General features: G+C 44.8%; 1 protein-coding gene across 1 annotated transcript in view; it reads right to left on the bottom strand.

Annotated features, from left to right (window-relative positions):
• Nucleotides 1-14,546, bottom strand: part of opn4a (opsin 4a (melanopsin)) — a 71,411-nt gene that overhangs the window by 25,018 nt on the left and 31,847 nt on the right. The window contains exons 4-7 of the mRNA XM_029698219.1: nt 9,687-9,890; nt 7,815-7,986; nt 7,484-7,648; nt 2,951-3,058 (exon numbers count right to left, since the gene is read on the bottom strand). Of these exons, the coding sequence (XP_029554079.1) occupies nt 2,951-3,058; nt 7,484-7,648; nt 7,815-7,986; nt 9,687-9,890 (649 nt within the window). The remainder of the gene's footprint in view (nt 1-2,950; nt 3,059-7,483; nt 7,649-7,814; nt 7,987-9,686; nt 9,891-14,546) is intronic.

The raw sequence follows: 14,546 nt of genomic DNA on the forward strand, positions 1-14,546 counted from the left end.
CCCTATCTGAGATACCTACTACAACTCTCATCCTCCATATACAACACCCGTTCTGCCAGTCACATTCTGTTAAATGTCCTCAAAGCACACACGTCCCTGGGTCACGTCTCTTTTCAGTTCGCTGCATCTAGCAACTGGAATGAGCTGCAAAAAAACACTCAAACTGGACAGTTTTATCTCCATCTCTACATTCAAAGACTCAATCATGGACACCTTTACTGACACTTGTGGCTGCATCTCGTGATCTACTGTTGTCTCTACCTTCTTGCCCTTTGTGCTGCTGTCTGTGCCTAACAATGTTTGTACCATGTTTGTGCTGCTACCATGTTGTGCTGCTGCCATGTTGTGTTGCTTCTGTATTGTTGTCATGTTGTGTTGCTAACATGGTGTGTTGTCATGTGTTGCTGCCATGCTGTGTTGTTGTCTTTATGTAGTGTTGTGGTGTTGCTCTTGTCGTGATGTGTGTTTTGTCCTACATTTTTATTTGTAATCCCCCATTCCCTGCAGGAGGCCTTTCGCCTCTTGGTAGGCAGTCATTGTATATAAGAATTTGTTCTTAATTGACTTGCCTAGTAAATCAAAGTTAAATAAAAATACTGTATGTACACTACCGGTCAAAAGCCTTAGAACACCTACTCATTCAAGGGTTTTTCGTAATTTCTTGCTATTTTCTACATTGTAGAATAATAGTGAAAACATCAAAACCATTAAATAACACATATGGAATCATGTAGTAACCAAAAAAGTGTTAAACAAATCAAAATATATTTTATATTTGAGATTCTTCAAATAGCCACCCTTTGCCTTGATGACAGCTTTGCACACTCTTGGCATTCTCTCAACCAGCTTCACCTGGAATGTCTTTAAGGAGTCTTTAAGGAGTTCCCACATATGCTGAGCACTTGTTGGCTGCTTTTCCTTCACTCCGCGGTCCAACTGTCACGACTTCTGCCGAAGTTGGTTGCTCTCCTTGTTCGGGCGGTGTCGGCGGTCGGCGTCGCCGGTCTTCTAGCCACTTTTCATTTTTCCATTTCTTTTGTCTTGTCTTCACACACACCTGGTTTCAATTCCATCATTACATGTTGTGTATTTAACCCTCTGTTCCCCCCATGTCCTTGTCCGGAATTGTTTATTGTAGTGCTTGTGCACGTTATGCTGGTGTGTGAAAGGGTTTTGTTACCCATTGATTTATTGTTCTGTTTATGGTGGTATTATTTATTATCAGTTTTTGCTCTCCTGCACCTGACTTCTCTGCCGCCAGTACGCACCCCCTACACCGACTCACCCTAAACCATCTCAATTTGGTTGAGGTCTGGGTATTGTGTAGCCCAGGTCATCTGATGCAGCACTCCGTCAGTCTCCTTTTTAGTAAAATAGCCCTTACACAGCCTGGAGGTGTATTGGGTCATTGTCTTGTTGAAAAACAAATGATAGTGGGACTAAGCCCAAACCAGATGGGAAGGCATATCGCTGCAGAATGCTGTGGTAGCCATGCTGGTTAAGTGTGCCTGAATTCTAAATAAATCACTGACAGCGTCACCAGCAAAGCACCCCTACACAATAACACCTCCTCCTCCATGCTTTACGGTGGGGAAATACACATGCAGAGATCATCCGTTCACCCACATCGCATCTCACAAAGACATGGCGGTTGGAACCAAAAATCTCCAATTTGGACTCCAGACCAAAAGACAAATTTCCACCGGTCTGATGTCCATTGCTCGTGTTTCTTGGCCGCTAGCAAGTCTCTTCTTCTTATTGGTGTTCTTTAGTAGTGGTTTCTTTGCAGCTATTTGACCATGAAGGCCTGATTCACACAGTCTCCTCTGAACAGTTGATGTTGAGATGTGTCTGTACTTGAACTCTGTGAAGCATTTATTTGGGCTGCAATTTCTGAGGCTGGTAACTCTAATGAACTGAGTCTTCCATTCCTATGGCGGTCCTCATGAGAACTAGTTTCATCATAGCGCTTGATGGATTTTGCGACTGCACTTGAAGAAACTTTCAAAGCTCTTGAAATGTTCCATATTGACTGACCTTCATGTTTTAAAGTAATGATGGACTGTCGTTTCTCTTTGCTTATTTGAGCAGTTCTTGCCATAATGTGGATTTAGTATTTTACCAAATATAGCTATCTTCTGTATACCCTCTACCTTGCCACAACACAACTGATTGGCTCAAATGCATTAAGGAAATAAATTCCACAAATGAACTTCTAAGATGGCACAACTGTTAATTGAAATGCATTCCAGGGGACTACCTCATGAAGCTGGTTGAGAGAGAATGCCAAGAGTGTGCAAAGCTGTCATCAAGGCAAATGGTGGCTATTTGAAGAATCTCAAATATATTTTGATTTGTTTAAGACTTTTTTTATATGATTCCATATGTGTTATTTCATAGTTTCGATGTCTTCACTATTATTCTACAATGGAGAAAATAGTAAAAAAATAAGAAAAACCCTTGAATGAGTTGGTTTTCTAAAACTTTTGACCAGTAGTGTATATCCAACATGCAAGCAATAATTTACCTTGAGCAGTGAACCTAGATTACTAAAATACAAAAAGTACACCGCGGTAAAGAATCTAGGTTCCCTATATATTAATTCTTAGAATCCTTCCTTTGTGGTGAGAATATTATAATGATGTCCATTTGAGTTAATATCCAGGTTTATGAGTGATTGTAGAGTGGAGAGTTTAGTCTGATCGCTAGCTAACAAGGACTATACCCTTCCTGTCTCTCAGATTTGATAGATTCTCATGGGATGGAATGAAATGGTTCACTGGTGTAGTATCACATTAGTGTAATAAAAAACAGCAAAAGAATAGCTCTTTGACTTTGTTGCTCAACGGAATTCCCAAATGGGGTTCGGCTGCGTAAGATTTGACTCATAATGCAACAATAGAAACAATAGGTTTGATCTTTAATTTTTGTGGCAACAAGAATACGGTACCTGTACTTTGGGTGGGTGATGGCATAGATAATGGGGTTGTGAATGGCTGAAGCCTTGGCAATCACAGCAGGAACTGAGTTCATGTATGGGGTCAGAAAATCTGCATACCTACAGGAGACATGGAGAAGCCAGGGAGAGAAGGCTGTTAAGTTGTGAGGCAGAATTATACAATATATAAAGTACCTGAATGGTCAAGGTTTGAAAATGTTGCTGTGGCATCGTAGTATTTGTATAGAAAGAATACAAAGTGATTTTATAAGTGGGTGTATACAGATGTAGGATATTAATTTTCTACAGCATGAAAACAATCCTGCAGCAATAGGAAATGATTAATTATAATCCACTTAATAATTTACAACATATTTTTAGAGGTTACTACATTTTCCATAATGGAAAATCGAGTCAGAAATTTCAAAGTGTAAATTACAAACTTCAGAAGCCTTTTTAAACCTCAAACACATGACAAGTTGTGCATTTCCTGTGTCTTTGCACTGTGACAGGAGAGCTCACGGACATACACACTATACAGATGTAGGATCTTAATTTCATCACCATTTTGCAGGAGAACTTTCCTGCAACACATTACATTTTTAACTTGAAGTGTATTTGAGGTTTAAAAAGCTTCTGAAGTTTGTAATTTCCACTGACATTTCTGACTTGATTTTCCCTTACGAAAAATGTAGTAACTCTTACAAAAATGTTGATTAATTATAATCCACATAATAAATCACATTTCCTACTGCTGCAGGATTTTTTTCATGCTGTCGAAAACTGCCTCAAATTAAGATCCTACAATGTCTTGGTGGAGCAAGAGCTCCGGTCGGCCGATATTCAAGATGACCACATCCTAGGGTTGGATTTCCTCAGTCAAGTGGGAGCATGCCTAGATGTTGGAACGCTTAAACCCCAGACGAAAGACTCTGTTATGGGACTGCAGAGCAGTGGAAAAAGGCAACGGCAGCCGCAGGTGACTAGGTAGGAATTTGTGACAGACAGCCCCATAAAGATCCTTCCCCACATGAGAAGGAGCCGCTAAAGAGGTGTGTGTGCCCCAGCAGGTGACCAGTTACACGATGGACGTACCTTCGGAAGCTACCCAACAAGCTGTGCGGGAACTAGGGAAGAGGTGTTCGGGAAGGGCTGGTGTCTGAGCAGTGCGATAAGTTGGAAGTACTGCTTGCAGAGTTGGTGGATGTCTTTGCACCACGAGACAAAGAATGCCAGAGAACCAGTCTGGTCCAGCACTCTATCGATACTGGCAACGCAGCGCCTATCCGTTTGCGGCCCCATCACTTGCCACTGGCGAAGAGAGCGATAGCGAAGCAGAAGATCCGGGAGATGGAGGAGACAGGATTCATCAAGCCATCCAACAGCTCTTGGGCAGCCCCTGTAGTTCTTGTCATTGAAGATGGACGGCTCATGGTGCTTCTGTGCAGATTACAGGTAGTTGAACCATGTGACCAGGAAGGATTCCTATCCCCTCCCGCACATAGATGATGCACTGAATTAAATCATAGGTTTATGGTTCAGTACCCTCAACCTACGCAATGGTTATTGGCCAGTGGAGCTTGCCCCTGAAGCCAGGCCGAAGACTACCTTCTCAATTGGACAAGGACTGTGGCAGTTCACCGTGATGCCCTTCGGGCTCTGCAATCCTCCGCCAACCTTCGAGCATTTTACGGAGCAAGTGCTGGCCACAATCCCCTGCAACAGGTGTGTGATCTACCTGACGACCTCCTTGTGCATGCCGTATGGATCTCTGGCAAATCTGAGTGAGGTACTACTTTCCATTCGGCACGCAGGATTCAAGCTCCACCCCAAGAAGTGTTATCGGGGCAGACGGAGTTGCAACTGATCCAGCCAAGGTGGTGGCAGTTCAGCACTGGGCGAACCATAAGGATCTCTCTGAGTAAAGAAGCTTTGTTGGCCTAGCTTCTTAATACCAGAGGTTCATCAAGGACTTTGCAACAGTAGCCCGCCCTCTACACCGCCTTACAAACAAGGATCAGCGGTTCGACTGGCATGATGACTGCATAGCAGTATTTGCTAAACTGTGTCAGGCCCTTTTCAAGGCTCCAGTTCTGGCATACCGCAAACCCCAACACACATTTATTGTGGACACAGATGCCAGCAATGTGGGCATTGGGGCCATTCTTTCGCTGGCCGGATGGGGAACGTGTGGTGGCCTTCTACAGTCAAAGCCTAAACCATACTGAGCACAACAACTGTGTCACCCGGCGAGGGCTGGTCGTCTCCACACAAACATTGGTGCGTTGTCTCGCCAGTCGTGTGAAGAGGAAGACTGCAAGCACTGCCCACACTTGGAACAAAAGGAGGGTCTCCTGCCTGCAGGGGCGTTAATTCAAGAAGCAGACTGGAGCTCAGCACCCTTGGAGAGCTGGAATGACCAAGACCTGAAGAGGGAGCAGGAAGGTGTCACGGTGTTAGCAACTGTTCGGGGCTGGTTGGAGCTCAGCCAGTAGCCTGCCTGGAACAGAGTCTTACCCTGTCCCCCGAAACCAAGGCCTACTACTTCCAGTGGGACAACCTTGCCATTCACAAAGGGGTGTTGTTTCAAAGATGGATGGAACTAACACACAACACAACTCTGTGAAGTGGCAGTTGCTGGTGCCTCATTCCATGTGTACCCATGCCCTCAGAGCTGTCCATGGATCGGTGTGGGGAGGCCCCTTCGGGTACACAAAGACCCTCCAACTCCTACGAAGGAAACTCTACTGGGCTGGCTGCCGCCAAGACACGGAACAGTATGTGCATGTCTGTGACACCTGTATGCGCCCATGCCACGTTGCCACAATATCAGGTGGGGGGCCCCCATGGGGCAGGTTGGTGTGGAATCCTGGGTCCTTTTCCCGTGACAGAGGCAGGCAATCGATACGTACTTGTATCTGTCGACTATTTTACCAAGTCGCCAGAGGCCTACGCGGTCCCCGACCAGGGCACCACAACCACTGCCAACAAGCTGGTGGAGGAGATGTTCTGCCAGTTTGGAGCACCGGAAGAACTCCACAGTGATCAGGGATGACATTTTGAAGCTAAGGTGTTGGCGATATGGACTTTGGTGATACAGCTGGCCACTCTCACCTTCAACGACCAGAAAGACTGGGACCGACATCTGCCATTGGTCTTGTGGGCCTATCATTCAGCAGTGCAGGAGTTTACTGGATGCACCCCAGCAGTTCTGATGTTTGTCTGAAAACTACGAACTCCAGTAGATTAGTCCTTTGAAAGACCTCCGGAGCACGAGGTTCCAGGGGTAAAGCAGAAGAAGGTATACAACACTCTCTGTCGAGGTCAGCCTTTTCAGACTGGCCAAGAAGTGTGGGTATACAGCCCCCGGCGCAAGCGTGGTCTGAGCTCGAAACAAATGAGTCACTGGGAAGGCCCATGCATGGTTCCGGAGTGACTTTCTGACATGGTGTATCGCAGCCAGCTTTGAACTCATGGACGAGTGGTGGTCCTCCATCAGGATCGTCTGGCGACTTACCAACCTCATATATCTCATGAAGTGGAAAGAGAGGGTGAGATGGTGGTTACTCCTCACAGCCCTGGACCATTGGACAAGGGCTGTGAGGTCAGAATGGGACACCCCCACGGCCACCAGGGCGCCGCTTCCGCAGGCTCCCGTCTTGAGGTCAGGATGGCAACCCCACGGCAATCACAACGCTGCCACTGAAGACCCATTTCCAGGTTTCAGGACTTTGTGTTGGATTTCGGGGTTGTCAGGGACAACTGACCCCTTAGGTGGGGGAAATGTAGCGGCGGCAGCCTATTAGACTGCCGCTAGCGACAGGAACGAGCTGCACAAAACACTCAAACTGGACAGTTTTCTCTCCATCTCGTCATTCAAAGACTCAATCATGGACACTCTTACTGACACTTGTGGCTGCTTCACGTGATGTATTGTTGTCTCTACCTTCTTGCCCTTTGTGCTGTTGTCTGTGCCCAATAATGTTTGTACTATGTTTTGTGCTGCTATAATGTTGTGCTGCTGCCATGTTGTGTTGCTACCATATTGTTGTCATGTTCTGTTGCTACCATGCTGTGTTGGCATGTGTTGCTGCCATGCTGTGTTGTTGTCTTGAGTCTCTCTTTATGTAGTATTGTGGTGTCTCTTTTGTCGTGATGTGTGTTTTGTCCTACATTTAATTTTTTTATCCCAGCCCCTGTCCCCAAAGGAGGCCTTTTGGTAGGCCGTCATTATAAATAAGAATTTGTTCTTAACTGACTTGCCTAGTTAAATAAAGAAAAAAAAGAAAAAAAGAGGATCTGGAGGTGTGGCTTGTTGGAGGCGTGGCCTTAAGTTAGCTCTCTTTGGACAAACCATGGGTAAAAGTGTCATTCTTGTTAATTGATTATGTTGTACTCTCTTAATAAGCACTAAGCTTGTATGTTGCGCAGTTCTGTGGATGCAATATAACTGATACAAGTGCATGTGATACCAAATGGCCTTCTAGAGTTCCATTAAGACTGGTACCGTTTTGTTAAAATACAGTACATATCAAAAGCACTCACCCTGCAAATGCAGTCAGGGCCACAACAGAGTATGGGGACCAAGAGATTACATAGAGGAGGATGACTATCAGAGCAATCTTAGCCATCTTCCACTCATTTTTCAGCCGACGGAAACTCTTAATTGAGTCTCTGGTGCTCCCATTGCAGTTGATCTTGGTTACAGCCCTATGAGACACACACACACAGAAAAATAAATGCGAAATGTTAGAAATTTGAAATGCTTCAGAGAATCCAATTTCAGTAACTTACAACACACTTTCTTAATTTAATTTAATTGGACACACATTCAGTGATATCTCTAGAGCAGCTCTCTGGTATCCAATCCACTTACTTGTTAGTTGTACGTATGGCTCTGAAGATGAAGAAGTAGCAGTACATGATGACGATGAGGGGGATGAAGAAGACAAAGGTGAAGAGCAGCATGGTGTAGGCACGCACTGATGGGGTAAAGGTCACATAGTCCCATGAACAGGAGGTCAACAGGCCCTCTGGAACATAGGCGCCTGGGGGAGGTAAAGGGGAGGGGGGTAAGGGAGAGGATGGGGAAGAAGTGCGAAAGTGGTAGAGAAAGGAGGAAAAGAGAGATGGAACATAGAAAGTCGGAAAAGGAAAAGGGGGAAAAGGGCAGAAAATATGTAGTGGGATACGACATTGTCAAAACCTTTCTTCTTCAACACAGCTTCTAAGTCTTCTACAAGTTGTCCTTTATGCGTCATCTATTGAAGCCCTGCTATGGTAAAACTGTCAGAGTGCCAGGGAAAGTTAAGGATACTCACATCAATAGGAAGACGCAGGAACATCAAAGCTTGCATCAAGGAAGCACTTCTGATGATCTAAACGCTCTGGACGATCAAAGCCTCAAATGGTGCAATTTTGTTAAGCTTTTATGTTATTGATGTTATTGCCCCTGAATGACATGATAATCAGCGGAGATGAGGCAGAAATCGGGCCGTCAGATGGGTTTAAGGGGACAGACGCCCTGTGTGTGGTCGGACAGGACACGCGGGCTGCGGAACAATGTCTGGGGTGGCATGCCTGCTCGCAGACCCCAGCCACAGATGGCTGCAGGGGGTAGGCAGGCCATGATCTACTACCTCTCTCCCCAAATCCCCTCCACCCTCCACATTGTCTGAGTTAGTGTGTCGCTCTTAAGGCCCATACCAGCATGTCACCCATTAGCGTGCTAGACAGAAGAGTGTTGTCAATTTGGAGCTGCTGGATCAATTTGTTATTTGCCAGAGATTTGCAGTCATGGGGTGTAAGTCATTCTGAGTACAGTATACTGTAAGGCCAGGCCAATGTGAGGCTTATGAGGAGCCCATTCCAACCAGTTCGTCCGCTAGTTTCATTCTCTTTCTTCTCACTGAGAGATCTCAGGCAGCTCAGCATATCTGATCCAATGCCCATATCCCCATGCTTAAACTAAGCTACTGCAGACTGGAGTTCAAAGAGAGAACACAGAGCCAAGGGGAACACTCTCTCCTGCTGTCTTTCTCTCTCTCTTGCGGTCTTTCTCTCTCTCCTGCGGTCTTTCTCTCTCTCCTGCGGTCTTTCTCTCCTGCGGTCTTTCCCTCTCTCTCCTGCGGTCTTTCCCTCTCTCTCCTGCGGTCTTTCCCTCGCTCTCCTGCGGTCTTTCCCTCGCTCTCCTGCGGTCTTTCCCTCGCTCTCCTGCGGTCTTTTTGCTCTCCTGCTGTCTTTCTCTCTCTCCTGCGGTCTTTCTCTCTCTCCTGCGGTCTTTCTCTCTCTCCTGCTGTCTTACTCTCTCTTGCTGCTGTCTTTCTCTCTCTTGCTGCTGTCTTTCTCTCTCTTGCTGTCTTTCTCTCTCTTGCTGTCTTTCTCTCTCTTGCTGCTGTCTTTCTCTCGCATATATAGCACATGGGGATGTGTGAAACGTACTCCTCATCTGAAATGTTCCCACTTGCGCCAGCGAACAACTAGCTTTTCACGTGGTGCCCACTGGTAAGACGCTTCAGGAGGGTGGTCACGTGTTCTAGCAAGGCAGAGGTACCGAGTTCGCGCCAGGTATGGGCCGAATCGTGAGGAAGTGGTACTCACTAAGCAAGCAGTGTGACATCCTTTACACATATACTGACACAATCACAACTCTTCCATACAGTGGCATCCTACAACCTCATCCCAAGCTTGGCTCATGACCCAGGATTATGCTCTCTCTCTCTCTGTGTGCATGTGTGTGTGGACTTACTCCAGCCAAAGAAAGGGGGCAGGCTCCATCCCAATGAGTAGACCCAGGCAGCCATGAGGACGAGCAGGGCTCGTTTCTTGGACAGCACCCCGATGGAGGCCAGTGGACGTGTAATCACAAAGTAGCGGTCCACTGCTATCACCATCAGTGTGATCATAGAGCAGATCCCAAATAGAGCCCCACAGAACGCATAGAGCTCACAGCCTAGAGGACACAGAGACAGCACAGTTAATTACTGAGATAAAGAAAGATAAGAGAGAGTCAGAGTACAGTTAATGACTGAGAGAAAAATAGACAGAGAGGGTGAAAGAGAAACAGTATGTCGGTTGGTGTGTTGTAATGCCCCCTGTGGGTGATAGTCCACTCCATAGCCTGGATAATGATCAGAAAAGAACCAGGTCACAGAAGGAAGAGACAGTTGGAGCTGCAGAGGGTAATACTGACCTTATCTCAGATTCACTCATTCTGTTTTGGATTTAACTGCAAGGCCATAAGGTTTACTTAGTTAAAATGATCAGTTATCATTTGATAAACTTCCCAATTACAACAGAATGAGATGTATTTTTTTCAAATAGAGAACAATATAGCTGAGTTATGCCGTTGCGGACTTGATTTGGAAAGTGTTGAAAAAGCACTATAATTGATAACTTTGATTGGTGTGATGGTGATTACGCAATACTGTGAGACAACTGTACTTCTTAGAAAATAATATATTTAATGTTTATGCACATGAAAAATGTACAGTTCATTCGGAAAAAGTATTCAGATCCCTTCCATTATGCCACATTTTGTTACGTTACAGCCTTATTCTAAACGTTTTTTTCTCCCTCATCAATCATCAATTTGCTATGAGACTCATAATTGAGCTCAGGTGCATCCTGTTTCCATTGATCATCCTTGAGATGTTTCTACAACTTGATTGGAGTCCAACTGTGGTAAATTAAATTGATTGGACATGATTTCGAAAGGCACACACCTGTCTATATAAGGTCCCACAGTTGACAGTGCATGTCAGAGCAAAAACCAAGCCATGAGGTCGAAGGAAATGTCCGTAGAGCTCCGAGACAGGATTGTGGCGAGGCACAGATCTGGGGAAGGTTACCAAAACATTTCTCCAGCATTGAAGATACCCGAGAACACAGTGGCCTCCATCATTCTTAAATGGAAGTAGTTTGGAACCATCAAGACTCTTCCTAGAGCTGGCTGCCCGGCCAAACTGAGCAATCGGGGGAGAAGGGCTTTTGTCAGGGAGGTGAACAAGAACCCGATGGTCACTCTGACAGGGCTATAGAGTTTCTCTGTGGAGATGGGATAAACTTCCAGAAGGCCAACCATCTCTGCAGCACTTCCCCAATCAGGCCTTTATGGTAGAGTGGCGGAAGCCGCTCCTCAGTAAAAGGCACATGACAGCCCGCTTGAAGTTGCCAAAAGGCACCTAAAGGACTCTCAGACCATGAGAAACAAGATTCTCCGGTCAGAGAGAGGGAAAATGAATGGACAAAGATCCTTGATGACAACCTGCTCCAGAGCTCTCAGGACCTCAGACTGGGGTGAAGGTTCACATTCCAACAGGACAATGACACTAAGCACACAGCCACAGGAGTGGCTTCGGGACAAGTCTGAATGTCCTTGAGTGGCCCAGCCAGAACCCGGACATGAACCCGATTGAACATCTCTGGAGAGACCTGAAAAAGCTGTGCAGTGACGCTCCCCATCCAACCTGACAGAGCTTGAGAGGATCTGCAGAGAAGAATGGGAGAAACTCCCCAAATACAGGCGTGCCAAGCTTGTAGCGTCATATCCAAAAAGACTCGGCTGTAATCGCTACCAAAGGGTCTTCAACAAAGTACTGAGTAAATGGTCTGAATTTTGCAAAAATCTCTAAACCTGTTTTTGCTTTGTCATTATTGTCACGCCCTGATCTGTTTCACCTGTCTTTGTGCTTGTCTCCACCCCCCTCCAGGTGTTGCCCATCTTCCCAATTATCCCCTGGGTACTTATACCTAAGTTCTCTGTTTGTCTGTTGCCAGTTCGTCTTGTTTGTCAAGTTAGCCAGCGTTTTCTCAGCTCCTGCTTTTCCATAGTCTCTCTTTTTCTCGCCCTACTGGTTTTGACCCTTGTCTGTCCTGACTCTGAGCCCGCCTGCCTGACCACTCTGTCTGACCTGAGCCTGCCTTCCTGTACCTTTGTCCCACTACTCTCGATTACTGACCCCTGCCTGCCTTGACCTGTCGTTTGCCTGCCCCTGTTGCTGTTATAAACATTGTTACTTCAACACAGTCTGCATTTGGGTCTTACCTGAGACGTGATAATTATGGGGTGTGTGTAGATTGAGGGGAAAAAACAATTGAATCCCTTTTATAATAAAGGCTGTAACGTAAGAAAATGTGGAATGTTTTCAATCTCTTACCAGATTTATCAACCACACATTTAATTACAGGCGGCGATATGAACTGCATTTTGGATCTTTATATGGATAGGCTTCCTGCTCGCCCCACCACTTCACTGAATTCCACCACTGTATTGCGTTATTTAATTGGAACAAGGAAACTTGTCGATGTTTGGCGATTACAACACCCTACGGGGATAAGGATTATTATTTCTTCTCACATGTGCATAAATCATTAACAGACTCAAAAGTTACCTGTACCAAGTAATGTTACCACAATATAATTTACGATCACAGTCCCGTTTCATTTGGCAGAACAAAGCCTCAATTCAGTTGGTGATTTAATACAACATTAATCAATGATGAACAATTTCACCAACAAACAGCCAATTTAATTACAGACTATATGTCCCAGAATGATAGTGCTGATGTATCCTACTCCACTTTGTGAGAGGCATTTAAGGCTGTTATGCGTGGGCATGTAATATCATGAAGCTACCATGAAAAAAATGTAGGCAGAGAAGATTATTAGAAAGCGAGGCCCAGCTCCCGGTGCTTCATAGAGTTTATATGGAAGCGCCCTTATCTTCCAAGTTGAATTACTTAAAACTCAAATATGAATACAATACTATTCTCTTTAATCAAACAAACACAATGCTAATAAAGATTAGACAAAAACACTTTGAGTTAGGTGACAAGCCGGATAAACTACTGCCGCGCCAGATGAGGTATACAGGCCAAATCTAGTACAGGAGCTGTTACTACAGACCCAAAATAAATAAATGCATGTTTCAAAGTTTTATCAAGACATCTACACTTAAAAGACTACTGTAGATACCGCACAAATTTCTGATTTCCTCCATTCGCGTAGCCTACCTAAACTACGCGCTGCTGCTCAACGGGAATTAAATGCAGAGAGAACTTTAGAAGAGATTGTCTCCACAGTACATTCCTTCCCTAACGGTAAAGCTCATGACCCTGATAGCTTTGGTTAAGAGTTTTACAAAGCACATTCAGAAAAGGTTACTATTGTTGAGGATGTTTAAACATTCTGTTGAAACTCGCAGACTCCCGGAGTCTTTATACTCTGCCAATACAGCGCCTTGCAAAAGTATTCATCCCCCTTGGCGTTTTTTCCTATTTTGTTGCATTACAACCTGTAATTTAAATAGATTTTTATTTGGATTTCATGTAATGGACATACACAAAATAGTCTAAATTGGTGAAGTGAAATGAAAAAAATTACTTGTTTCAAAAACAAATTTAAAATTAAAAACGGAAAAGTGTTGTGTGCATACAGCATGTATTCACCCCCTTTGCTATGAAGCCCCTAAATAAGATCTGGTGCAATCAATTACCTTCAGAAGTCACACAATTAGTTCAATAAAGTCCACCTGTTTGAAATCTAAGTGTCACATGATCTGTCACATGATCTCAGTATATATATACACCTGTTCTGAAAGGCCCCAGAGTCTGCAACACCACGAAGCAAGGGACACCACCAAGCAAGCGGTACCACGAAGACCAATGAGCTCTCCAAACAGGTCAGGGACAAGGTTGTGCAGAAGTACAGATCAGGGTTGGGTTATAAAAAAATATCCAAAACTCTGAACATCCCACGGAACACCATTAAATCCATTATTAAAAAATGGAAAGAATATGGCACCACAACAAACCAGCCAAGAGAGGGCCGCCCACCAAAACTCATGGACCAGGCAAGGAGGGCATTAATCAGAGAGGCAACAAAGAGACCAAACATAACCCTGAAGGAGCTGCAAAGCTCCACAGCGGAGATTGGAGTATCTGTCCATAGCTGTATACTCCACAGAGCTGGGCTTTACAGAAGAGTGGCCAGAAAAAAACATTGCTTAAAGAAAGAAATAAGCAAACACTTTTGGTGTTCACCAAAAGGCATGTGGGAGACTCCCCAAACATATGGAAGAAGGTACTCTGGTCAGAGACTAAAATCGAGCTTTTTGGCCATCAAGGAAAACGCTATGTCTGGTGCAAACCCAACACCTCTCATCACCCGAGATCACCATCCCCACAGTGAAGCATGGTGGTGGCAGCATCATGCTGTGGGGATGTTTTTCATTGTCAGGGACTGGGAAACTGGTCAGAATTGAAGGAATGATGAATGGCGCTAAATACAGGGAAATTCTTGAGGGAAACCTGTTTCAGTCTTCCAGAGATTTGAGACTGGGATGGAGGTTCACCTTTTAATGACAATTAGGTACTTTTTCCACCACTGTCTGGGTATACTATAAACTGGGAGAAAAGTTAATTAATGCCAATACTTTTCTATTATGGAAGAGAAAGGACATTACTATTGCAGACCCTTACATCAATAATACTTTTGCCACATTCGCACAGTTGAGCGAAGTGTACAAACTCCCTGCATCTAATTTATTCTGATATCTTCAGATAAGAAATTAAGTCCACTTAAATACACCAAATTTTGAGGCAATTAC

This window comes from Salmo trutta, chromosome 18 (assembly GCF_901001165.1).
Source record: "Salmo trutta chromosome 18, fSalTru1.1, whole genome shotgun sequence".
Classification (NCBI taxonomy): Eukaryota; Metazoa; Chordata; class Actinopteri; order Salmoniformes; family Salmonidae; genus Salmo; species Salmo trutta.